The 25,307-nt window shown below is 41.8% G+C and overlaps 3 protein-coding genes and 1 long non-coding RNA gene across 14 annotated transcripts; 2 read left to right on the top strand and 2 right to left on the bottom strand.

Annotated features, from left to right (window-relative positions):
- Positions 1–3: 3 nt before the first annotated feature.
- Positions 4–8,690, bottom strand: cct8 (chaperonin containing TCP1, subunit 8 (theta)). 2 transcript variants are annotated; one of them, XM_027016976.2, is made up of 16 exons: positions 8,539–8,690; positions 7,753–7,843; positions 7,553–7,632; positions 7,267–7,416; positions 6,697–6,877; positions 6,524–6,585; positions 6,256–6,393; positions 3,409–3,587; positions 2,894–2,960; positions 2,677–2,764; positions 2,295–2,410; positions 2,147–2,218; positions 1,691–1,855; positions 1,447–1,566; positions 1,176–1,308; positions 4–251 (listed from the first exon to the last, which is right to left on the bottom strand). In XM_027016976.2, exons 1-15 carry the CDS (start codon positions 8,596–8,598, stop codon positions 1,201–1,203), a joined length of 1,677 nt encoding a protein of 558 aa, XP_026872777.1. In that variant the 5' UTR covers positions 8,599–8,690; the 3' UTR covers positions 4–251; positions 1,176–1,200. The 2 variants fall into 2 exon arrangements, with proteins under 2 accessions (XP_026872777.1, XP_026872778.1); XM_027016977.2 differs by lacking the exon at positions 1,176–1,308.
- An 83-nt stretch (positions 8,691–8,773) lies between these two features.
- On the top strand, positions 8,774–17,058 carry map3k7cl (map3k7 C-terminal like). 4 transcript variants are annotated; one of them, XM_027016979.2, is made up of 5 exons: positions 8,774–9,306; positions 10,035–10,116; positions 11,548–11,606; positions 13,511–13,626; positions 15,461–17,058. In XM_027016979.2, the coding sequence occupies exons 2-5, from the start codon at positions 10,041–10,043 to the stop codon at positions 15,639–15,641; spliced, it is 432 nt and encodes a 143-aa protein (XP_026872780.1). In that variant the 5' UTR covers positions 8,774–9,306; positions 10,035–10,040; the 3' UTR covers positions 15,642–17,058. The 4 variants fall into 4 exon arrangements, with proteins under 4 accessions (XP_026872780.1, XP_026872782.1, XP_026872781.1 ...); XM_027016981.2 differs by having other exon boundaries at positions 10,019–10,116; XM_027016980.2 differs by having other exon boundaries at positions 9,970–10,116.
- Positions 13,344–18,757, bottom strand: LOC113581668. Of its 3 annotated transcripts, none has more exons than XR_003411089.2 (3): positions 18,698–18,757; positions 14,734–14,845; positions 13,344–13,609 (listed from the first exon to the last, which is right to left on the bottom strand). It is a non-coding gene; the product is annotated as an uncharacterized LOC113581668 (long non-coding RNA). The 3 variants fall into 3 exon arrangements; XR_003411088.2 differs by having other exon boundaries at positions 13,344–13,563; positions 18,698–18,754; XR_003411090.2 differs by having other exon boundaries at positions 13,344–13,563; positions 14,734–14,848; positions 18,698–18,741.
- On the top strand, positions 17,887–23,697 carry bach1b (BTB and CNC homology 1, basic leucine zipper transcription factor 1 b). Of its 5 annotated transcripts, none has more exons than XM_027016973.2 (5): positions 17,887–18,305; positions 19,553–19,804; positions 19,987–21,153; positions 22,145–22,351; positions 22,727–23,697. In XM_027016973.2, exons 2-5 carry the CDS (start codon positions 19,565–19,567, stop codon positions 23,210–23,212), a joined length of 2,100 nt encoding a protein of 699 aa, XP_026872774.2. In that variant the 5' UTR covers positions 17,887–18,305; positions 19,553–19,564; the 3' UTR covers positions 23,213–23,697. The 5 variants fall into 5 exon arrangements, with proteins under 5 accessions (XP_026872774.2, XP_026872776.2, XP_026872775.2 ...); XM_027016975.2 differs by having other exon boundaries at positions 19,550–19,804; positions 22,205–22,351; XM_027016974.2 differs by having other exon boundaries at positions 19,550–19,804; positions 22,151–22,351.
- Positions 23,698–25,307: the final 1,610 nt, after the last annotated feature.

Raw genomic sequence — 25,307 nt, 5'->3', positions numbered from 1 at the left:
GACTTCACAGCTCAAGTGCCTTTTATTGGGACAAACTATTGAGCTATCCATTTCTATTCACATGAATGAACTTGAAGCTTGTTCTAAAAAGAAAAGAAAACAATACAAAACATGGTGCTGATATTAAATAAACAGTTGAATCGCAAAGGAGAATATGCCATTTTGCAAACAAGGGTGCCTCAATCATCCTGATCCCAGTCTTTTTTCTCTTGTGGAGCTTTGGGTCCTCCTGCTGGCTTGGCCATGATGATCTGTGAGGACAAGAGGAAAACAAAAAACAAAAAACACAGGCTTGTCAAACGATGGCAAAAGAACCTAAACTTCCAGTGCAGTTAGTTCAGGCGTGTGAACACATCAGAAACAGGAGCCAAGATCTCTGAACACTAACGGAAGGGAAAAAGTGCTCAGTGCATGCAACACACAATCTATTGGCCAGGCCTTAGTTTTCCATTTTAAAATGTGACTGCAACAATGCTATGATGCAAAGTGACAGTTGTTAGCATGATTCTATTCACGTGTCAACAAAGCACACTGGTTAGAAGGGTTTTGAAATGAACACCCGTCAAAAAGGCCTATCGAAAACAAAACCTACCCCGGGGGTCAAATAACAATCGAGGTACATCTACAAATCTAGCATGTCAGAAAACTACTGTGCTTATACCTGGCCCCAAATCAAGCATTCATGACATCTACATAGATATGGCATAGACCTACACAAATATATACTACATACCAAATGTTAGAAGAACAAATTGACAGTAAGGAAAAAAAAAAAACAAGCTGAAGCATTCTGGTAAAACGGAGTAACTTGTCTCAATCAGTAATTTCTGAGATATCTTCTACGATTCTGGGGAACCATCTTCAACAGGTTGCCTTAGTTTATTTAACATGTACTAGAGAAACATTTCTAACAAACTATTTAGGCAGTTTACTGAGTGAAGCAGAAAATGGTTCATTACTGGAACTTGTTTTGTAGATCACATCTATTTACTGCATCAAAAAATGCAGTGTGTTCGCTAGAAACAATATTCAGTTCCAAAAGGGAGTTCATGCACTCCTCCAACATTTTATTAATAACAATCTTTTTCTTGTGATTACTTCGTTATAGGGGTGAGCGTGTTCATGCATTCCCCTTCACCCCAGTGGTTAAGCACACATAGAAAGTAGTAGGGCACCTGTCCCATTTCAGGGAGTTTCTTATCAATGGTGTGTGTCAAATTTATCAGGCTCCTCCTCCCATCCATCCTTGTCCCAATGGCCTTGCTGTTTGGGAGCTTTAGGCCCCCCTGCTGGCTTCGCCATAATGATCTGACACATACGCACACCACGTTACAATCGGGGGAAAAAAAAAAAAAACTTGGCTGTAGGCTCTTGCCAAAGGAAAAGGATTAAGAATGGACTGATCCATTACTGTTTGTGACTAATCAGTGTTACGAAGCAGCTGACCTGATCGACCCTGAGGACAGTGATGGCTGCATTGGTGGCCAGTTTGATGCCCCAGTGTTTGACCAGGTAAGGGTCCAAAATGGCAGCCTCAAGCATGTCTTTCACAGCAGGCCCTTCACCCTACCAAAGAAAGCAGAAGGAAACCAGTGAACTAGAACCATGGTAACGAAATTAAATCCAACACGACCTGCCTTCGGGCACATGCCACACCTGGACAGTCTGGGTTAATGAATGGCAAGCTCACCTCAATATCAAAGCCCATGCTTTTGTTGCCCTCGTGGTGAACTGCATACAGCTTGGAGATCAGTTCGTTGCCCTTCACACCAGAGTTCTCGGCCAAGGCACGCGGCACAGCCTCAAAAGCCTCAGCAAACTTCTTGATGGAGTACTGCTCCAGACCTGGGCACGACTGGAAAACCATAACAAGGTCTTCAGGAAAAATCTCCAGTTCAGCCCTTCAAGTCAGTTTTGAGGTATGTTGATCTGATATGCACAGATAGTGTGAACCTTTTTAAGGGTGGATTGTTTCACCGTAAACTGTACATTTTAACATGTACAGACATCCTCTTTGATTACAGGATGACAATCTATTCTGCCAAAGCAATGACACTGAAAAATATTTTTTGTACATAAACTTTCAAAACATTATGTTATGAATTCCTTCTTCACTGCAGTAAAGTGCAGTTCAGAAATGTCTTACCTCTCCATAGGACATAATCTGCTTAGCCAGCTCAATTTCAGTAGCGCCAGCGCCTGGGCACAATCTCTTGTCCTAAGAATAAAACAACATGAACAACTGCAGTAATAACAGCAAAACTGGCACTGAAGGTACAAAGTAAAAACCTTACCCTGACAAGGACCTTAAAGGTGTTCACCCCATCGTCAATAGCTCGTTCAATATCATCCATCAGGTTGTCTGTGGAACCTCGAATTACCAGTGTAGAGATGGCACCATCCTCTTTGTCTATAAATCAGAGTCATCATGTGATGTATCTGGATCGGAAATTGCTCAATAAGCTCTCAATGAGATTCATGTACTACTAATTATTATTTATTTGAAATTCTAGGGGGAACTTGAGTTACACTTTACAACAACAGTGGACAACCAGATAAGGTAGGGGCTGCACCTTAGGACATAATGGACAAAAAACACAAACCCCATCCATGAAGAAGTGAAGCATATGTGTAACAATGTAATGAACCAGTGGGCTGGACAGAAAATATTATTACCATGTTTGAACACCACAACCTGGGTGTCTCCGACCTCCGTCAGGTACACGCTGTCACAGTGACCCATCTCATCGGGGGTGGGGATGGTCTGTAGACACCGAAACACACACAAGCCTGAAGCACATAGCATGAGGCCAATCAACTGCATCAATCCTTCACGGTTTAACCCAATAACAGGAGGAACTTAATTCTAGGTGGAAATCATTTTAAGGCTCACCATTCTGGGCAAAGCTACAGCACCGACAGTTTTACATAACCTTCTAAGGTCCCATTTGGAGTTGAGGCTGTATGAAGAACACACAGGAAACAATATATCATGTCAAATCACCCCCACCACTGAAGGACATTCTGGTAATATCTCCTGTGATTGTCTTTTTATACATTACAGCTTGCGGTTCACAATACATCTTGTATTAATATCATATTTGCCTTTGCAGCACTAAAATCAGAGAATGCTGTCATACGCAGTTAAGGTCCAACATCATTCATGGGGAGCATCCTGATCAGTGAGCATTCTCTGGCTGGGATAATGAACCATAGCATTCTCATGATCCAGCAGGTGTGAATAATTTCAGTAAAAATAATGCCAAAATGTAATAATCTTAAACCAAGTGGGCACCACTTTTAAACACATCGCAAATCATAACATGTAGCAATATACCAATTTTCTGCATACCACTTAGGTTAACTAGTTCTTGAGGCAAGGCATGTATCAGTACAGAGCACTCTCACCGGACTACCATGAGCTGGTACTTGTTGGCGTAGTGCAAGGCCATGTCTGCCACCTTGCCCCCGGTCACCACCACGTTGGCGCCAGCTTCAGCGATGGCCTTCACCTGGGCCTCCATCAGGTCCTCCTCTCCTTTGCTGAAGGTCATCAGCTCCTCCGCATTCTTTATCAACACCGTGCCCTAAGCAAGAGGCAGAGACCAACATGGTCATTTCACCACCGTGTCAATGTTATTCAAGTTCAAGTTCGGTTTATTCGTCACATACGTAGTCATACACAGTATAACTCGCAGTGAAATGGTATTCAAGTGTTAAATAAAACTCCTCAGGGCTACCTTCAATTTACATTTATGGCATTTAGCTGATGCTTTTATGCAAAGACTCTTACAATTATGAGTGAGTACAACTTGAGCAATTGAGGATTAAAGTCCTTGCTCAGGGGCCCAGCAGTGGCAACATGGTTTGAACCAGCAACCTTCCGATTACAAGTCAAGCACCTTAACCACTGAGCTACCACTGCCCTTAATCATGCAACCATTTTCCTTTGAAGATTATGCTAGGTAAGGTTTAATCAAACATTAAGAACGGTTTTAAGACAATACTCCCACACTTAGACCATACAGATCACTGACCAATACTCACAGCCCCAAAACAGAAACCACTCAGGAGAAAGATCAACCCACCACAAAGACTTAAGTTATGGCCTGAAGGAGCTTCCCTGCATATGCAGGACTGCTTCGAAAGGACTAACTGGGACATTTTGAGGACCAGAACTGGAGGAGTTCATAACTGTACTTGGTTACATACAGAACTGTCTTGAAAACGTAACCACTGAAACATCTCAGTAGCTTTCAATTACACAGGAGGTCAGAACTCTCCTCAATGTCCAAAACTCTGCCTTCAGTTCTGGCAACAGAGCCTTATACAGTGCTGCTAGAGCCAATATGAAGAGAAGCATCAGCAAGACTAATGAGGCTTACAAGGCAAAGCTTGAGGACAACTTCACCAAACAACAACCACCACCCATGGTGCGCGTGAGAGGGCATTCAACACACAACCCCTTTGCTCGCTATGAGTTGGAAGCATCAAAGACACACGACACCCCAACCAGTAACATCCTCATGAGGAGCACGACGTGAGGCAGGTGCTCAGAGCAGTGCACCTGAGGAAAGCTGCCAGCCCTGATGGTGTGACAGGAAGGATGCTGAAAGAAAGTGCAGACCAGCTTACGAGAGACTTCACAAAGACCTTCAACCTGTCCCTGTCTAGATACATCACCCCACTGAATCTGAAGTCTGCCACAATCATGCCACTGCCAAAAAACAAAACAAAAAAAAGAAACCTGATGTCAGCAGTCTCAATGATTACCATCCAGTGGTATTCACACGGATCATTATGAAGAAGTGTTTAAAGTGGCATGCCCTGCACCATATTAAAGCTAGCCTTCCATATACTTTCAACCAACACCAGTTTGCCTACAGAGCAACTGGGTCTACAGATGTCAGTGTTCTACACACAGCACTGACCCAAATTGGACACCAGGGGAGCCAAGTAAGGATGTTTACTATAGACTTCTGCTCTGCCTTGAATACGGTGATGCCTGACAAACTGGTCACTAAAATTACCGACTTAGCAGTTTCCCAACCAACCTGCTACTTAATCAAAGACTTTCTGACTAACTGCCCTCAAACTACTATACTAGGGCCCCACTACTTCACCCTCACAACCAGCACTGGTGCCCCACAGGGCTATGTACTGAGCCCCCTTAAACATCAAGTTTGCAGATGACAACTATGGTTGGACCCATCTGAGGAGAAGATTCAGTATTCAGGGATGAAGTCCAAAGACTGTTTTCAGAGCACCATGCTGCCAATCTCATCCTGAACTCCTTAAAAACGTAGATTTCTGGAACAACAAGACAGACCCCGATCCACTATATGTCAACATGGCCTCTGTGGAAAGGGTTCCTACTTTCAGTGTCCTGAGCACACAAAACATTGAAGACCTTTCCTGGGCCTCCAACAAGCTGCAGTCAAGTTGGTGCAGCAGCAACTACACTTCCTGAGGGTTCTTAGGAAAAATAACCTGCAGCACACATTGCTGGTATTGTCCTTCTACTACTGGTCCATCCAGAGTGGGCCGACACACCATCTTTCTGTGTGGTGGCAGACAGATGAGCCCTTCAGAAGATCACTGGCTGGCTGCTCACTTCCATCTGTGGAGGACTTATTGAGTTTTTGCTGCCTCAGTAGCGCAGGCAACATACTAAAGACACATCCCACCCTGGACATCACGTCACAAACAGACAGACTTAACAGCTTTTATCTCAGGGCCATACGAGAACTGAACACTGCCAAATACTAACTATGACAGTACCTGTATGATGATCTGCATAAGAATACTATAGTCATATTTAGGAACAGATTCTAGAAGACATATATATTTATTCATTCTTAAATGGCACTTTTTGTTCATAGCACCACTGCACCGCACTACACCACAGGTCGGCGTTCGAGGACCTGAGATAGAAGTAAAGACTGTCCAAAAGAGGGGGAATGGGGAAATTTTGTATTTACATACAACTCCCCACTCGCCCTGCCCTGGGCAGATTTTTTACTTCAAGCTCTGGTCTTCTACCAGAGGCCTGGGAGCTTGAGGGTCCTGTGCTGTATCTTAGCTGTTCCCAAGACTGCATTCTTCTGGATTGAGATCTAGGATGTTGACTTAGTTGATTGCTATAATGTGAGTGTACAATCAAGACTGCTATTTCATTGTACTCTGCCACATAACTGTATTCACAGTAGTATCATTTCCTCTCATCATGATGAGACTTTTGAATGATATGCTCACCTTGGTCTCAGTAACCATGCAGTCAAATGGACAGGAAAATACAACGATCTTAGCGTCTTTAACTGTTGTGATGTCTCCTTCTGCCTCTTTCTTGAAAACCATTCCATGCAGCATTGATGAAGCATTCAGACCACAACCCTTTGTGTTGAAATAATCAGCATGAGAATACAAAAAAAGCAAGCACATACATACACTAGATTTCTTGAAGTAAATACAGCATTATATTCTTATCTACAGCTGGAGAGTAAAGTTTTAGGTGGAGACTCACCAAAATCTTACATACACGGACATTATCAACATTGAAGTTGCCAGACTCGGGGAAGATGGAAACTGCACAATAAACAAAAAATCAAGGCCACATTGAAATCTATGAGTCATATTTTGACTGCTGAGAGCTCAAACAATGGCCCTGGATGATGGGAGATCCAAGGCAGCCCTTACCACAAGCTTGTGCAATGAGGTCGGCAAGGAAGTCCTCATTTCCATACTGTTTGCTCATCACAGCCGTCCGGATCAAGGCCGTGACCTCGGTCAGGTCGTGCAGGTTCTTAGCGGAGGAGCAGACGAGCTCCGGCAGAATCTCCAGAGCCTTCCTGCAAGCCATCTCATAGCCCTCAATGACCTAAGTGGAGTGTATTATAATACCAATAAACAAAAATAAAAAATGTCAAGGAGTCCCCTTGCCCATGAAAGCAAAGCAAGTGAGTCACACACATTAACAGAATCATCATGAAGCCAATTTAGTAATAGCCACACAATTGCTCCTCAGGTGAGGTAACAAAGCATGCTAGTATTAAGGATGTTCAAGTTCACTGCAAGCAGCATTATAAAATAGCCTGTTCATGCAAACCTTTACATTTGCAGAGTAAGGCACTTATTCAGAGCAACTTGCATATTTCAGTATGGCACTGCATGCACTTCCTGAGAATGGAACCTGTGACCTTGGTGTTGCTAGAACCTAACTCTACATGTTCAACCAGCTGAGCTGAAGGAGCAAACAAAAATACCCACCTCTGATACAGAGAGCCCCATTCGGAGCAGCTCCTCTGCCAGCTCCAGAAGGGCGCCAGCAAACACCAGGACAAAGTTAGTGCCATCCCCAACCTCCTGTTCCTGCATATGGGATGCCATCACAATCATCTTAGCAGCTGGGTGCTGCACCTAAAGAAGTAAAGAAAGAAGAAAGACATTAATGTGTAATATGTAATGCAATGTGTAATGTGTAATGCACAAGGCCAAGCACAATTAGAGGGTGAAGGGCCCCTTGGTACTAAAAATTCCCAGCATCTAAATTCACCTCAAGCTCTCGCAGAATGGTAGCAGCATCATTGGTAACAAAGAGCTTCTCCACATGGTTGATGACCATTTTGTTCATGCCTGTATATAATAATACATATAATACATGATCTATAATATTAACATATAGTAATTAAGAAATAAATCAGAGATGCTTCCAAATAAACCATCTTGATAGAATATAAGGACAAAGTAACTTACCATTTGGACCATACGCAGTTCTTGTGGTCTGTGCCAGTTCTTTGCATGCCTGGATATTTCTAAAAACTGCTTCTTCTAGACCGGAATAATGCTGAATGAGAAAGTCACAGTGGATCACTTAAAGGCATATTACAAAAAAAGGTTACCAGAAGAGATATAATTCATGAGACCCTTATAAGAATGTACATGTAAAAGCTTTAGTGGTCAAAGCCGTTAGCGAACTAGGGAGGGACCGAGACTAGTACACAACCGCGTTTCCTATTACTACACTGTTCACCCTCTACTGAGATTATCCAACAGGATAAATTACAGTAGCTACTTGACAGGAATTCTACAAGGGCATATTGTCTACGATTAATGCACAACACTGCCATGACTAAATCCTCCACAGAAACGTTTAGGGTCAGATACCTGACACTGAAGAATGAGAGCTCTAGCTAAGGCTCAGCTTCGCCAGTCTGCCGGTGGGCGCACATGTCTAGCCAGCCGCTAGCTAAATATCTAGCTAGCAACGTTGACAAAAAGACGATATATCATTATCATTATGCTCCGAAGACTCAATATTAATCGTGAATGTGTTTAATTAAACTATCTAATGTCTCGGAAGTATTTTGCTAACTGGTGAAATCGTTTAGGTTGTACGATACCGGGGCCCACGTTCTAGAAACCTCCACGCACACGAGCCAGGCTAAGCTGCTAGCTAGCTAACAAAGTAGCTAGCGTTAGCTAACATCATAACATACTGCGGACTACACTTCTCATACACACGCAAACATTAAGCCTCACCTTCGCGCCGTCCTTTAACATTTGGGCAAAGCCCGGGGCCTTGGGGACGTGAAGGGCCATTTTCGACGTTAAAGCGGCCCGGAGAAACAAGACGCTGGACAGATGCTGCAGAGTAGCTGAGCCAAAGACAGGCCAACCGTAGACGACCGAAAGATCGCTACTCACGCCCAGAGGCTATTTAGTAGCTCGTCGACTGAATCGATTCGTTTAGCCTAGGTGACCATTTACTGTGCTATGGGCTGTTTGAACTTACGTATGCGTCAACCAGTTATTCTTTTTAATAAATCTCTACCAATACTTATGTGGACTAATGTTAACATATAATAAATGATACCTTGTCAGCGTAGACCGAAATATCTTCTTGATGTGCAATTCTACTCCTAGGACACTTTTACAGTGAACCAAACTTACGCGTCCCTCCAATAACGAAGCTTACGCGGCAAAATAACCCGATTTCATAAAGAACTGAAGCACCTGGCTGCTGTCTGTTACTCGACGCTGATTAGAACAATGGGCATTTCTCTTGCCTAAAGTCATGCGTCTGAACACTGAGCTGGCATCTGGGTGAAGTGTAGTGGGCAGCACTCAGCCGTGCCAGACTGTGGTGGTGCTGAAGAGCTGCTGTTACGGTGATCCCGTCGCCCAGTGCCGGGCTCTTCATGCTGCAGTAGCGGCCACACATGACTCACTAAGGGTCGCGTTTCGGAAAGCTCATCCTTGAATCTGGCTAAACTTTTCTTTTGAAGGAAATAATTTTTTTTTTGCTAGGTGAGTTTGCTTTCATCTGAGAACACTAATACGTAGCTAACACTTCGGATTACAAAATGTTTTAAAAGGTTGTGATTTGTTTTAGGCTAGTTTCAGTAACGCAATATTCTGCATGCGATGTCCTTTTTATTTAAACACAGCTTTAGGATACATCACCCAACAATAGGTTTTTTCACTCTTTTAAGATACAATAGAAAAAAAAATTTGAAACGCCGTTTTATTCAAAAGTATCAATGTGGATTTAAATAATATTCGACTACACCAAAAGGTATTTAGATGTTTTGTCGTCTAGCAATCAGTTCATCCTTCTGGACACATCTAAAATGCTATTTTCTAAAAATATTTTTTTTGCACATTATTGAACTTGCACATACCTAAAATCATATTAATTAAATATATTTAAATATGTATCTGCAAAAATAGCTTTTTGCAAACATTCCAAATGTTCAGAGTGTTATGAACACTGATTAATGCACTCGGCTGAAATTAAGCTGGATAAAATGCTTTGGTCAGTGCAAAGACACTATCCGATCACTGTGAAGTGTGACCTCACTCACTGGCTTGACGAGGCTCTGCCTCTAATTGTTTAATCCCTGATGCAGCTTTGGGCACATGATGAAATCCAGTCATGGCCCCTGAGAGGTGAATGATCTCACATTACAGCTGTGTATTAAAGGAAACAAGCTTTATACCCTCCATCTTTTCATCCGAGTCCTCCCTACTTCAAGGAATAAATGATCACCTCAACAAGACGAGTCACTGCAGACAAACCTGAAGTCAGAATCTGCTTCAGCCTTGATGATTCCTCAGGTGAGTTGCTTATTAAAATCGGCAGGTTTTTAAACTACTGTCCTATAGGCCCTAAAAGGGGTTTTGCGTGCCCTGCCCCCACCCAAGTAATGGCATACATTGCATGCCTCCTACCAAAACAGCAACCAGCAAAACCCACCACAAGCCCTTCTCATGCCGGATCGATTTTAACTTTTGTCATTCTTTTCTGTTAAACAGGTGCTATCTCTATTTCAGTAGATCTCTGGCATCTTAAAAACAAAATATCTACCTAGACACGCAGTCAACAGTGCTGTCAAAGTGTTTTACAGCTATTCAGGCGAATGTTTGGATAGCAGCTGCAGTGCAGCCGACCCAGCGTCAGGTTTCCTCTTTAATACCTCACTGCGGCGTGATTCACTCATTTGCTTTTAGAACACTAGCCTATATTTAAAAACTGTTTGGCTTTACACGCCAAGTCAGCTTTGGCCTCTCCTCACTGCCTCGCGGCCCAAAAGGGAGATGTTCTAGCACAGCAAGCCCACAAATGCATTCGACTACCCAGTCGCTGAGGTGCAATTAGCCAATCAGGTCAAGTGAGTTCTCATTGGTGTTCATTAGTCACACTGAGTGAATGTCTTCTTCCTGGTGGTTTTACCTAGTTTTGTATTTAAAGACAATGTACTAATATTTCACCTTGTCTTTCTGTTTCTGTTTCTCACTCACCTGCACACATGCTCAAGAGTTTGCACTTTTTTTTCCCAAGTCTTAACTTTTTTCTTTAATGTTTGTCTCTAATTAACATTACAGTACACTGACTACAAGAAGAGCAAAAGGACCTGCTGCTTTGGGAATTACATCATCTCTCCTTTATCAAGTTGACGGTTTATATCAGGATGAAGTCCCATATGGGCAAATTCTGTTCATGTATGTCTCACTTATAATTGGCCCTCAGGCTGATGCATGACCACACCCGTTTTTAGCTGATTGCATCAGAGGATTCCCAACATGTGTACACCAGCTCCAGAGGGACATAGCTGGCATAGAGACAGCCAGTGTATACAACTTGTCTGTCAGAGCTCTCATTAAAGACAAGTTCTTGTGAGGGCTCTAGGAGACTGTTATTCCCTATCTGTCTTCTCAAGCTTTAGTGCATATGGGTCAGGCTAACAGGTTTTGGTAGACACTTCCTTCTGCTGTGGTACACAGTCTTGAGGTTCTTTGAAGGTGGCGAAGGTTACAGACCTGACCATTAGCAACAGCTTATTACTATGATTTATGTATGCACAATGGACAGTTTTAAGGCTCACTCCTCTTTCTGAGGCTGCTGCATTTGTGTCAAGGGGAAGGGTCAAATGAAGCCACAGCCTTTCAGTACTAAGAAATTAAATATGCCAACATGTCCAAGCAGAACCTCCCCTCCCCCACCTCATTATACCAGTGACGCTGAACTGACTCTCATTTCTTGTTTAGAGTTGAAAGATGCAGTAGATCATTTCCCATCATTCCCTGACCTGGAGCAACGGCTGCAGGTAACACCGATATGTAGCTACAGTGGAATGTTGATGCGAGCAACGTTTTCATGTTTTGAAGCCATGGGTTTGTTTGATGATGGATTTGGGCTCATACAGTAACAGGTGCATGGAAACGTAGAAGAAAGGATAAATACATGGGGCTAAGGATAGAACTGGACTCCAGGAATAGCAATTGTGAGTCGCTGGCTTGTGCAACAGGATGCAATAACTGCTTCCCGGATAAACCAGCTAGTAAAATCAGAATGGAAAGGGAGTAATAAATGAATGATAAAAATGTCCCAGGCATGCAGTCTCATGGGACGAGTTGTGCAAAAATGACTGTAGTTTTTTGGGCGATTGTCCTTCTGTGACGTATAAATTAGTAAACCAGTACATCAGAAAAAGACTCAAAGGAATTACAAAGATAAACACACTAATATTATACCACAGTTCAAACTCAAGAGGGCAGTAGTGTAATCTTGGTGTGTCTGGAAACAGCTGGTAGCTCATTGTTTCCATTTAATAATAGTTTTGTGTTTTCTTTTAAAATGCTAAAAATCATGATTTATTATTATTATTATTATTATTGTTTAATAAAGGCCAATAGCTTTATGTAAGTGTATAATCAAGACTATTGTTAATTTGGTGTAAATAGACAAACATCACTGGGCGCTAATAGCAATTTTTCAATTTATAATGACAAATATTATATGCACTGATCACAAAGACATAAACAGCTTTTTTTCCATTAAATGTTTCTGTACTGGGGTAGAATAAGGTTAAGAAGTTAATATGTTTACACTGTAGGAAGGGGGAGTCATCTTAAAAAGGTCAATATCAAAATTTTAGGAGGAAGTCAAGAGCAGTAGCTATATTTAATACATTAATAAACACACTAGTGCCTTCTCTAAGAACTTCCTTTGAAATATCTAATCCACTATACAATATGAAAAACATCATGTCTACAGCAACTTCAAAAAAGTGCCTCTCTTGGTCTGAAATGATGAATGGGTTTTCATATTGGACAGTGGATGGACAGAGGGAGATCGTTAAAGCCACACTACTATACTCCCAAATCAAACCATGCCTCACACCCTCTTAACAAAACAAAACAAACCCAATCATTCATCATTTCAGTTGTCTAAATTTTAACAGTATATAATTTATTTATTCTTAGCATTTGAATGATGATCCCTTTAGGATTTATTTATGTTTTGCTGTACATGTACAGTATTGATGCTGCTAATGAAGTTATGTGGTAATGCAAGGGGAACAATGGCTCTCTGAAAGAAAGATAAAAAAGCAATATTTGTACAGTTACTGCACTGGTCAGTAATAATCAGAAAATAATCATAATTGTCATTGTCATAAGATCTGCAGTGACTCACATTTATGAAGCATATAAGGAATTGGACTAAACAATGGGAATAAGCAGAAGTTGTTATTAAAGCAATATTTCGGAGCAGTTTGAGTCATTCTGAAAGCAGAACTTCTGCTTCAGATGAAGCCAACCATTTCGCCAACAGCTTCCTAAATGTAAGCTATTGGTTGTTCTGTGTGCAGTCACACTAGTAATGGATTTTATGGAAAGGGGATTTTCCTTTCATTGGGAAATCCAGACTTACTAGACATGGTTTCGGCCCACGTTCTGTGGATAACCATACAAACAAGTGTGAACAAGTAGAAGATACAAAACCAGGAGATACAGATACAGAACCGGGAGGTAGTCAGAGAGCAGGATGTGTGCCAGTTAGGTTGAGGTATACAGTATAATTTAATTTGACGTCTGCCTCAGGTTGATGGCATGATGCATTGATTTCCAGGTTGATGGGATAATGCACAATTGCGTCATGGCAGATGTGAACGTTTTTCCCAGTCTCATGTATAGTTCTTTCTGTCTTCTCTTCCTTTTATTGCCACAGCCGGTGTTACCATGCCAGTCCCTGAAGGAGTCTGTCCAAGTCTACAGAGACCACTGCAAAATGGCCAAAGAGTTTCACCAGGTTAAAACAGAAATTGATCTGCTGGAAGACAGAAAGTGAGTGTGAAAGTAGCCAGCAAGCAGGGGAAAACCCTGTCACAGTGCTAGAGCTTTTGTTTGTGCAGACACACACACATACATACACACACACACACACACACACACACAGACACACACACACAGACACACACACACACACACACACACACATATTCCACACATACACAAACATATACCCACTCACACATGCCGACACATGCATAACAGTATAAAGCAATGAATGCATAACCTTTATACATTTCTTGATATGGATGCATAAAAGAACAAGGACATAAATCATGATTCGGCTTTACTTAAAATTAATTTCAGACATTTTTGGATGTAATGCAATACAGACACCTTTGTCTGGTGCTCTTACTTAGGACACATTCTTCTTTGACTGGCAAAGGGAATTTCCTTACAAGTCATGCTCTTCTGGTTAAAAATAGGCCTGTGTAATCATGACAACCTCTTACATACTGTATTGTGGCATGCAATGCTTGTGTTTTTCATCATGATTCAAAAAAAGTGCACTTAGAAAGCTGTGTCTAGTGTGTGTACTGGTCAGACAGCATTTTGGTACATTTGTATTAGTATTTCAAGTTAACATTATAGTACTTTGTGAATTGTGTTTACAAAACATAAGGCAAAGAAATTTTAGTTAGGTAAATGGGGGAATAATTCCTTGTATCTTCTGGCCATTTGCTTGAATGGTAGATTGATTGTGTTGAAGGTTAGTTTACAGTGAAGTCTCTGTTTTGCATACACACTTAACATTGCTATTGGTGAGAATTCCCCAAGTCCCTTTTCCCCTGTTCGTTTTGTGTGGAGAAAATGGAGCATACGAGAGTCCCAAGTGCCCTCCCCCACGTGCCTACTATGGAATATCCCGTGAAGTAGACGTGTGAGCTTTCAATGTACATGCAAGGTGTTAAATTACCTCTCATTTATAACCGATATTCATAGCTTTGTTGGTAAACAAAGTTACACTCCGTTCACACACTGGAAAGGGAATTGTTTTACTTTCACTCATTAAGAGTTTCCTTCAAAAAGAATTAACTCTTGTTCTAAACTCGTCACAATAAACCAGTCACTTCACTGGAAAGCCCGGTCTATTGTACTCACCCTTTATGTACTGCTCAAACAGTTGGTCCAAAGGCCATGGAACAGGAGCTTCATATGCTGGCTGTGTGCCATGTGGGATCACAGCACAGTGCTTTGTTTACATGAGCTGGAGCTGCTGGAACAGCAGACAGCACAACCATTTACACTACAGGACAGTTGTGTTTACAGTCAGCACACATCTAGTATATTTTAACGGGTAATGATTAGCATTGACTTTCATCATTAATGATAAACTGCATTTCTACTCTTGAGATCATTGTATCAGATTGGGTTCCACACTGCTATGGTTTACATAAGTAAGCAGAACATCATGTTTCCAGTGAGGTGTCTTCTGCAAATGCCAAAAGACACCTAACTGGAAGAAACCACTGATTAATATGTGGTGTTAATCAAATACCCCCTTTTTGATCATATAATTATACATACAACTAAGAACTAAGGTTTAATTGTTATTAGGCAACTAGGCTTAGTTCTTCCAAAATGATGCTAAAATGATCATAGCAGAGGAAAATTGTTTTGGCAAATACCTCAGTGATTCATATGCTACAAGCGGCATTACAAGGCAGCATTATTCTGCATTTGGGAAGCTAATCGCTGATGATTTAAAAAAAAAAAAAACAAAAAAAAAAACAAGAAGAAGAATTTCTTCCCTCATGGTGACAGGACACCATGCTGTGTGTGCGCGTATGTGTGTGTATGTGTGCGCGCATGTGCGTGCCCATGCCAGGAGGGAACTGATAGCGGAACTAGCGGAAGATGAGCGGGTGATGCTGGAGATGGCTCGACTGGAGGAAGAGTTTCGCCTGCTGACAGAAGAGAACCGAACCCTTGTCACAGTGTACACGGAACGCACTCAACAGCTTGCCACTTTGCGCGTGGCTAATCAGAAAAGGCAGGGCTCCTCATGACCCGTGACCTTTTCCAGAAAGGCGAGTAGGGTCGTAAGGCCAAGGATGTCATGTTGGTAATAATAAACAGTTGAGCTAGTTGTATCAGGCTATGTATTGAAGTTCCACCAGCTGAACATAGGGGTACAAGATGGATCACTAGCACTTACAGTTTCTTTGGTTCATCTGAAAAGACCCAGGAATTCTTTTGGTATTGATATGTTGCCCTCTGCACCATTTATAAACAATGTTCCATTTTTATTTTAGATGTCACCTTTGTTTAGTCTTTGTTTGTACTTCAGATAAGATATAGTACAATGACCTTGTCATAGAGCTTAGCTTTGGTACAGTTACACAGGCAGAACAGAAGCTTTAGTGAATGCTACAGAACCAATTAGAAAACCAAATGGTTTGATTCTCAGTATACATGTAAAATATAAACTCTACGCATTATTGACCCCTTTTACAGACATTCTTGGCTGAATGATGTTGCATAACATATGTGAACAAATTGGCATGGCTAAGGACAGACTGGGTAAGCTGCATTTTTAGTCAGATGAGGGTCAGTGGTTAAGAGGTCCACACTGAAGACCAGAGGCTGTCCAATCTGATCCTCATTTGAACTCTGAGTCAGGGCTTCTCTATTGTGTACACAGTATATGCAGTTGTACTGAATGACTAAAAATATACCATATAACATAAAGTAACTGATTGCATATTGCTGTAACAGTACTATACTGCAATTATGAATTGCAGCAAAGCTACACACACACAAAACCTCCACTGGGATGGTAAGCAAGACAGTTCACTATAAAAGCCACAATTGAATTCAATAAACACATATAGAGAAGAGTCTTAGACTGCAGTGGAGGCATGTTGATGTTGTGTTACCTTATGGTCTTACGGCTCTCCATGCACACCTGCACTATTACAGCAAGCACTCTGAACCTCCAGCAGAACAGGATGTTTATTGGACAAGTCCAATTAGAGAATTCTGGCCTGTGATGGTCATTACGCTCAGTTCCTGTATTCACAAAGTTTGTCAGAGCAGGAATTGAGCTCTAAAATCAAAATTCACACTTCCTCCATGACTACTATAAGTTGTGTGACTGCTCAAGGGGCAATTCTCCTGGAATACATTTTTTGAAAATGGGTCCTTGGCAGTGGTGGGGGACTAGGAGGGTTTTAGTGTAGACCAGTGTCTTCACATGTGTGGACCCAAGTCATTCTCTTTAACTAATGTTATCTTTTTTGTTTGTTTGTTTACTGAGAGTGTCTGAAAAGTGTGACTGATGTATTTTCCTTTTTACTCAAGATGTGTTCTAAGTTGTGTTTTCTCATTATATGTCTGGAGTTTGATATTGGGCAGTGTTAAACTGCAGTGTCTATACAGTGTTCCTACCTTTTGGAGAATAAAGATAAATGTATGGTTGTGTTATGGTAGGATTTTCTTAATATGTCCTTAAAAATTAAGGCAACGTGTGAACACGTTAATACCCTCCATTGTGCTCAGTTGGTAATAAGGAACTTAAGTTTCAAAATGTGATCAACACAATTTAGGATTGTGAAACATTTTATAATGTAATGTTCCATACTCCCTTATCCCACTCACTTTTTGTAGGCCACTAAAGCAGCACAAAGACAATTCTGTAGCTCATGGCCTGGCTTTTAACTTGGCTGCTCTGGTGAAATCTACCTGCTCAAGGACATGTTTCTTATCCACAACTCCATCTATACCATTTTGCAGCCTGTGGGACCCTGGTCATATTATTTCTGGCACATCAATCTGAAATGTGTGTGTTGAATTGTAGCAGACACTTCACAGATGAGTGTGGATTGTGGTTTTAGATATGCATACCAGTAACACTGGTTAACATTTTGTCCCATGCAAAAAGTACCTGATTCTTTTTGTATTTTTACACAATAATTCCAAATATGTTTTCAGAGTTCCTTCATATATTTTGTTCCAGTATACTTGCATATCATTATGTATAGTAAAGAGGTAGCAATGAAAGTGGACTCGCTCTATATTGGCACTGTTGCTGGATACTGAAGAGGGATGTTCCTGACACCAAATATAGGCAAAAATCACACAGCTGTAGATTTTACAAGTAAGTTTGTACATATTTTAAATGTAATGGTAGCTTGATTTATAAATAAGCAATGTATAATCAAAAAAATCTAAAAACATCGATTTTAGAATTTAGAAAAATTCAGAATTCAGGAAAAACTATAAGGTCTATTTGTTTTAGTTTGTGTGACAAAAAAGTAAAAAGTTCAAATGATTTGACCCAGTGTGAGCACTACACCAAACCAGTATCAGAGATTCCACAGACCCACAGACATTGGCGAGCAAACAGATATGCAACAGACATGTTTTGTTATAAAAACAAGGTATGGGCACAAGTGTTACGTTCGTACTGACACAAAAATTCCAGTGAATTTAAACAACAGCAAAGCAGACAAACCGGAAATATCGGTTATTGTGACTGGCAGAGCGACTGAACTATTAGAGCAGTGACCGTGTTTAAGTGGGCTGGACAATAACAGTTCTGGCTCGGGTCACGTGATGGAAACACAAGCACCTCCTTGTTCTGATATTATTCTGCGCTTTAAAGGCTACGTGTAGCTACATTGTAATAAACATAACGCTTGGCGTTTGGTTTTACTCAAGTGATATGATAGGTAAGTATTAACATTTGTCTGTAATTCATATTTACGCAGGTGAACGCAGACGTCTACGCACGAAGAGAATTAATAACATGGAAATGTTCTGTCTAACATGCTATCAAAGTTATGAAAGATTGTTGTCTACCCACGCCTAGATTGTTAAATGTATTAAATCTCATATTTACCGAAAAATTACCTTCATTAGTAATCTACAACACGATCTTGCATTGTCTTCCAAATGTATACCTTTTCCGACATTTTAAAACATTAGCTATGTGTAGTAAGGTTTCGTTACGGAATTTTGTTTTGCGCCCAATACGTCTTATTTTAACTTAATGCATTTTAGGGAAGTTGGTTAGTGCGTCTGCTTAACAAAAGAGAAATAGGTTAGTCCCCCAGCGACGTACTGTGCAGTGTCGTGGAACTTCGGTGAAAGAGCAGCTCGCAGGAACGGAGGATAAAGGAAAAGGCAAGAAAACGCTTGCTCATCCTTTATCAGCAATACCTCGTGAGTCAGCAGTACGCGCGCTTGCGCCACAGCCCCGCTGAGTTCTTTGCACGCCTGAGATAAAGTGCTGTCATGAGCAAGCACTTAAAACAATTATGCTTGAACAGTTTAACGCACTCTGACATCTATTTAATATTAGAAGCAAACGTTTCCTTAGACCGTGGTGTTTCGCGCCATTTGTGACTTAACTGCAGTCCGAGTGTAGTTGAAACATTTAGGTGTTGGCGCATACGTTTACGATCTTTATAGACAGTCCTTCAGAAATGTGCTCGCATCGTGCTTTTTGGCTTTCTTGCCTAGACAGAAGGCCCAGAGGAACGAACAGTTTTTGGCAGTGTCCTTTTGAACATGCTGCATCACACAATGATTTAGAACTTTGTTTTATTATTTTAAAAATTATTATTTAATAATAGTCATAAAAAGTCACTAAAAACAAAGCGAGTTTGGTTGAAGATGATTACATCACACATTTACAAAGTGGTTATAAACATTTTTCTTTATTTCCCTACTTTTGTATTGGAGTAGATGCTGAATTTGTATTTTGTATATAACTCAGTAGTAAGTCATGACTCAGTATGTGCCAAAGTCTCTTTATCTATGTAACACATTGTAAATTCTGTCAGTTGGATAATGAAGTTATACTTCATTATCCAACTGACAGAATTTACAGTACAATAAGATATATTGTCTTTGGTTTGTCCCAACGCTGTGAGCTTTTGTAATGTGCTGAGTTTCCTCTTTCATTATGAAGCAGATGTAATCCAGAATGTCACAGGAGAGCCACAGGACATCTGTGTTCACCTTCCAGTCATCCGTGCACAGTTCCCACGTGCTGCGCTGTCTGGATGAGCAGAGACAGAAAGACCTCCTGTGTGACCTGACGGTGGTGGTGGAGAACCGGAGGTTCCGGGCACACCGCTCGGTTCTGGTCTCCTGCAGTGATTACTTTGGTGCCCGCATGACCAATCATGCCAACCAGGGTCTTGTTATCGCCCTGCCAGATGAGGTGAATATATATGCAGTGGCCAATTCAAGAGGTCAAGATCACATACTATGTCTGTCCTCCAAAACTTTATGACATATCTGGGTGTGCTCTGTGCAAAGATAAAGTTTGCCCTAGAAGTAAGTACTGCGATCTATTGGTGTGCTAATCGTGTTAGTAACTGAAAGTGGTCTTGTCTTTCCAAGGTTAGCGCAGAAGGATTCGAGCCCTTGTTGCAGTTTGCATACACCTCAAAACTGCTCTTTACCAAAGAAAATGTGCTGGAGATCCGCAACTGTGCGAACGTTCTGGGCTTTAAGAACCTGGACAAGGCATGCTTCGACTTCATCCTGCCCAAGTTTTTTGACAGTAACAGAAACTCCTCAAAAGGCCCTAGAAAGCAGTGCTGTAAGACTAAATGCTGGAGATCAACCAAAGCCAAGTCAAGCTCAAACGACGATGGTGTCGATGATGGTGTCCACACCACTGTCAACGATGGCGTCAAAGACGGTGTCGACTATGGCATTAATGACAATGTCAACGATGGTGTCAACGCCAGAGAAGCACCTTCAGGGCCTCCACCCTTCCCTGCTGAGTGTGAGGAGATGGAGCCACATTGCCCTTATAAACCGGACAGGACCACTGCGAGAGGCTGCAGTCCATGTGGCTTTGAGACGGAGGCAGAGGTGGCATCGGACTACTCCCTGTTGTGTCCGAAGTACCGCAAGTTCCTTTTGGCATGCGGAAGGAGCCAGTCCAACGTAGATGCCAATGGGTCGGAAGCTGAGATCACCGACGGTTCCTGCCCCCTCCGGTGCCTGCCTTGCTCCAGCGCGGTCCTGCCGTCAGATGAGACCTCTCCACAAGTCGAGGAAGCGCTGCCTTCCCCTTGCTGCCTGCTCACCAAGCAGTCCCTACCACTGGCTCCATCCTTGCAGGAAGTGGTAGAGGGTCCTGCTGCAAGAATCCTGGATAAGGAGTCCAGAGCCTCAGACTGCATCGTGGGGACCAACTGCCCGAGCCTGAGTGGTGCCCCCGGGCCAGAGCCAAGGACCTGTGAGGAGATCGAGGTGGCCAACCAGCTCACCTTGTGGCACAAAGTATGCAACCTCAGCACAGTGACATCAGCACCAGATGTACTGGAGAGAGGCCTGGAGCAGCAGTGTCTGAGGCAGTCAGAGTCGGGGCCCAGGACTACAGAGTGCCCCTTCCTCAGGGACATGGCTGCAGTGAGTGCTCGGGAGGAGGGTAACGACAGGCCGGTGCACTCGGCTGAGAGCCCCTATGCCTCCTCCATGCAGTCGGGCGAGGATTCGGACAGCTTCGACACGGAGGGCGACAGCGAGTCCTACACTAGCATGCGAGCGAGTGAGGTGAGCAGCCTTTGGTCAGTTTGACTGACCATGCCTCTAAAAATAACAAACTGACAGGCTATTCGATTAATCTGACTAATCCTTATACCTGTATATACTTACCTGAAGAAAGTATGGATGATCTATATTATTTCACATATTGCATAATTTTTATTTGTATAACTTAAATTTTAAATGAAGCCAGTGCTTATATATAGTGAAATAATTAAAAATGGACATTTAAATCATTTAAATAATCTTAAAAATTAGATTAAAATAATTTAAATAATTATTTGAATTTAAGGTTGAAAAAGTGTCAAGGTTAACTCTTCGTGTTATTTGTCCTTGTTTATTCACACGCCTGACTTTGGAAACCTAACTGCCGACTAAAAAAAAGTAACCCTATTTGGAGTTTGGCATTTTGTTGAGGGCCATAAAACTGCTGGCAGTGTGCTTATGTTGTGTAATTAGTGATCCTTAAACAGTCTTCTGGCAAAGACCAAGAGTCCTTGTGTTCTGTGAATAACAGCTTCATATCTGACAGATGCAGTGCCACACTAATTATAAACCAGTTTCAGTATTACCCACCCATCGATGTAAACAAACTTACAGCACTCACAATGGATGAGGGCCAGGTTAGAGGTTTTCCTCCTCCCCTTTGCCTCTCTCTTAAGCTTGTTGATGGTTTATGAATTAAAGTAGTAATTTTCTAACCCCTTCTGAGAAGAGAAAAGCATAATTGTTTATGAATTAGGTCTATCTCTGTTTATAAGAAATAGGAAGACTCAGAGGTATCTGCAGACAGAAAATTTCTTCATGCAGAACTACTATTCAACTATTCATATTTCCAGGTTCATTTAGAACAATTTTTACAGCGCTTTCTGCACTTATCATTAACTAGCCTCAGGTAAGATCTGTACACACGCTGGACGCTTTAGGTGGCCATGTAAAGGAAAACGCGTCCGCATCCTTTTATGCGACAAGCTGGTGCAGTCACGCTCCTCTCCTGTAGATGCAGCTGCCATTCTCCGTGGAACAAATCGCATCCCTCAGCCGCAACGATTTCCAGCAGATGCTGAAGGTGCACTGCCTGACGCGTGAGCAGCTCGAATTTGTGCACGACGTGCGGCGGCGCAGCAAGAACCGCATCGCCGCCCGCCGCTGTCGCAAGAGGAAGCTGGACTGCATCTACAACCTGCAGTGTGAGATCGAGAGGCTGGTGAGTGCTCTCTGCCCGCGCTGAAGTACGAGATTAAGAGGACGGTAGGCGCTCTCTGCTACACGCTTCTCTCTGCCCATGTGCTGAATGGAAGTGCGATTCCTCATGGTTTGCTCATCATGGGGCGGAAGGGCCGGCGTTTTTATGTTGCCTTGTGTATCCTTGACTTGTCTGAGAGTAGTATGTCAATACGCATATATTGTTGGGGAGTCAAAGTTAATCACTAATCTTCTGTATCTGCAATCTCAAGCATGTCTTACATGTAACATGCTGTAAAGTCCTTAAAACCTTAGTTTGAATTGTAATATTATTTTAATTCTAACTCCAAATCTAAGCACTTAACTGGGTGCACGTGTGTGTGCATGTGTTCTGCAGCGGAGTGAAAAGGAGAAGCTGACCAATGAGAAGCAGCAGCTGGACCAGCTGAAGCTGAAGACATGGCATAGCTACACAGGTCTGTACGACAGGCTGTGTGCTGAGGCCAGGCTCCAGCCAGAGCAGGTTCAAGTACTCGCCAAGTACACCTCCGTGGGGAACTGTCCGCTCTCTGCCCACCTGTCTGCCGAAGCATGCTTCCACCACTGTCCTGAGGCCGAACTCCAGGCCAGGGCTGTGGGATGTGCTGCAGGCCTCGCTGCTGCCGCCAATAGGTGTGAGCCTGGGCCGTCCACCAGCTCAGCACTGGAGCCCCCTGCTGGCAGGGCCAGAGCCGCATTGCAGAGTCTCACTACTCCAGCGCCTCTAATGGCCTTGCCTGACCCCCGACCTACTGACCCTCTACACACAGAGCCATGTGAGGTGGCGTCCATCAGAGAAATCTGTCCAGACCAAATAAGCAAACTCGAAACAGAAAAATACTAAGGTGCTTCGTCGTTTTATATTTTCTTTTCAAACAAAGTTTTTGATTTAATGAGGGCAATTGAAATGTCCTTATTAAATTTCTTTGCTTACTGTATGATGCAGATTTTTTATTGTCAGTAGTACAATCAGTGTATCATAATTGAAACCACCTCTGTTTTGTGTCTCTGTGGTTGTATAGCGATTCATTTATGAGTGTCTGTATGATCCTAGACCTTTTCACTCATCCAGAAGTTAGTTCAGTGTTCTCAGAGTTATACAAATGACTCAGTGACCCGAAGGATACTTTTTACAGTCTTAAAGCAGGTTTCTCCTGATCAGATTCCCCTGGGTTTGTTCGAATGTCAGATTCATTTTTTTATTTTTTTTATTAGCATTTGTCCTCCGTCATGTCCCCATTATCATTTAAGCCTTGTCTGTATCCTCCCCAAAGCGCCTGGTAAAGACCCATTCTCAGGAGATCTAATGTGGCAGGTACAGGAATATAAGCAACAGTATGGAATGGCAGAGGGACAAGCGAAACTAAGACATTCCAGTAATATGGAATGGAAACTGGTACAGTGGTATTCATTTCTAAGGTAGAGCATTCAACATCCTGCCTGTATAGTTTAGGTAAGCTGGGACCACACTGATCGCTTCATGGCAGCAACACAATGAACCAAACTTCCCCAAACCTAGACCAAATTGATCTTAACTGGTTGTTACAGGGTGAAACATGCACCATATTTTTACTTTTTTGATTAATTTCATACGTAATGGTTTGGTTACCCTGTTGCCTCACTGCTATTGATGTGAATGGGCCCAAATTAGTGCAGCTGTCTTTCAAGGCATAGAGGCAAAATAAATAAATTGTTTGATATTGCGAATTCACAGTACCCATGGATTTATCTCTTTTGTGGTATATAGCGTTTAGTTAATACATGCCCTTCAAAGTTCCATTCGCAATGCACAGTAGACCACCATCTAAGACCCAGAACATAAAGCCTGTTCAGGTTCAGGTTGTTATTATCAGTGTGGGCTGCATCAAAATTAGGTTAATATAACAGCGTTGCACCAGCAGGTGGCATTACAGTCCTTGGATGCTATTCACTGGACCACCAGAGGTGAATACCAAGTCTTAGTAACTCTTGCTTCCAGACCCATTCTAAAGTATTAAAAATGTTTGCATTATACTAAATTAGAGGGTTATATTAAACATTCAGCAAAGTTTCAATGATAAAAAAAAAAAGAAATAATATAAAACACTACTGAAAATGAATTAAATTGGCTTAGTCTGCTGTGAGTAGTCTGGGTGTGGTCCTAATATTCTAATAAGCACACTTGATTGATAGCCTGATATCACAGAATTGTAGTCTGCTATGGTATTCAAGTGAAGTAAAATAAAACTAAATTAGTAATTTAATGGACTTTGGAGCAGTAGTCATATGACACACTTCGAATATGAACATTATGTGCAAGATTAATCTAACTAGAAAGTAAACACAGATTTAAGTTTATTGAGGTCATTAAGGATGTGACTAAATGATTCCAGAAGTTGGCAGATCTAATCAGAGTCTCAGTCACTACATAAAATCATTCTCCTTTCTCTTTATATTTGCAATGTAATTTTGCTGGTTTTCAAATACACTTAGAACATTCAGTCTTAGAAAAAGAGAACTCTTTAACCTCAGGGAACCCATAAAATTTTTATGTTAAGAGAAGAACATTTAAACCTGTAAGGTTAAGTCTAATAATTTTACCTGTAGTATATTTATTGGGTTTAGAATAACAGAACCTCTTAAATCAAGCTGAATTAACAATGGTGTAGTACTCATAGGAATACATGCAACCATGCCATAATTAGTTAAATAGGTCTCTGTCAGTTTTGTCCCTGTATATCGCCTCTGATGGAGAATGCCTAAAGCTTCTTTAAATTGAACTGAAGATGGAGGATTTCCAATATAAAACTAAATATCATGTCAGCCATGTGAAGCTATTTCTGTGAGCAGCTTCATCTTCTTTCCCTGCATCTTGATATATGAGATATATTCAGGTGTAAGACAGCTAAAAGAAAGTGCAGAGAATTGTCTCTCTCTCATATGAGGAATGTGACAAAATA

The sequence above is a fragment of the Electrophorus electricus genome, chromosome 17 (assembly GCF_013358815.1).
Source record: "Electrophorus electricus isolate fEleEle1 chromosome 17, fEleEle1.pri, whole genome shotgun sequence".
NCBI classification, from domain to species: Eukaryota; Metazoa; Chordata; class Actinopteri; order Gymnotiformes; family Gymnotidae; genus Electrophorus; species Electrophorus electricus.
Note: the sequence above shows the minus strand (reverse complement) of the source record. Positions and strands in the feature narration are given on the sequence as shown.

Bases quoted from the DNA above. Each gene is read 5' to 3' on its own strand.
- cct8 (XM_027016976.2), bottom strand. From the start codon at position 8,598: ATGGCCCTTCACGTCCCCAAGGCCCCGGGCTTTGCCCAAATGTTAAAG. The intron at 6,586-6,696 runs GTAAGGGCTGCC...TTTATTGTGCAG, and splicing joins CCTCATTGCACAAGCTTGTG to TTTCCATCTTCCCCGAGTCT. The intron at 3,588-6,255 runs GTGAGCATATCA...CCTCTTGCTTAG, and splicing joins GCATGGTTACTGAGACCAAG to GGCACGGTGTTGATAAAGAA.
- map3k7cl (XM_027016979.2), top strand. From the start codon at position 10,041: ATGATCACCTCAACAAGACGAGTCACTGCAGACAAACCTGAAGTCAGA. The intron at 10,117-11,547 runs GTGAGTTGCTTA...TTTCTTGTTTAG, and splicing joins CAGCCTTGATGATTCCTCAG to AGTTGAAAGATGCAGTAGAT. The intron at 13,627-15,460 runs GTGAGTGTGAAA...TGCCCATGCCAG, and splicing joins GATCTGCTGGAAGACAGAAA to GAGGGAACTGATAGCGGAAC.
- bach1b (XM_027016973.2), top strand. From the start codon at position 19,565: ATGTCACAGGAGAGCCACAGGACATCTGTGTTCACCTTCCAGTCATCC. The intron at 21,154-22,144 runs GTGAGCAGCCTT...CCTCTCCTGTAG, and splicing joins CTAGCATGCGAGCGAGTGAG to ATGCAGCTGCCATTCTCCGT. The intron at 22,352-22,726 runs GTGAGTGCTCTC...TGTGTTCTGCAG, and splicing joins AGTGTGAGATCGAGAGGCTG to CGGAGTGAAAAGGAGAAGCT.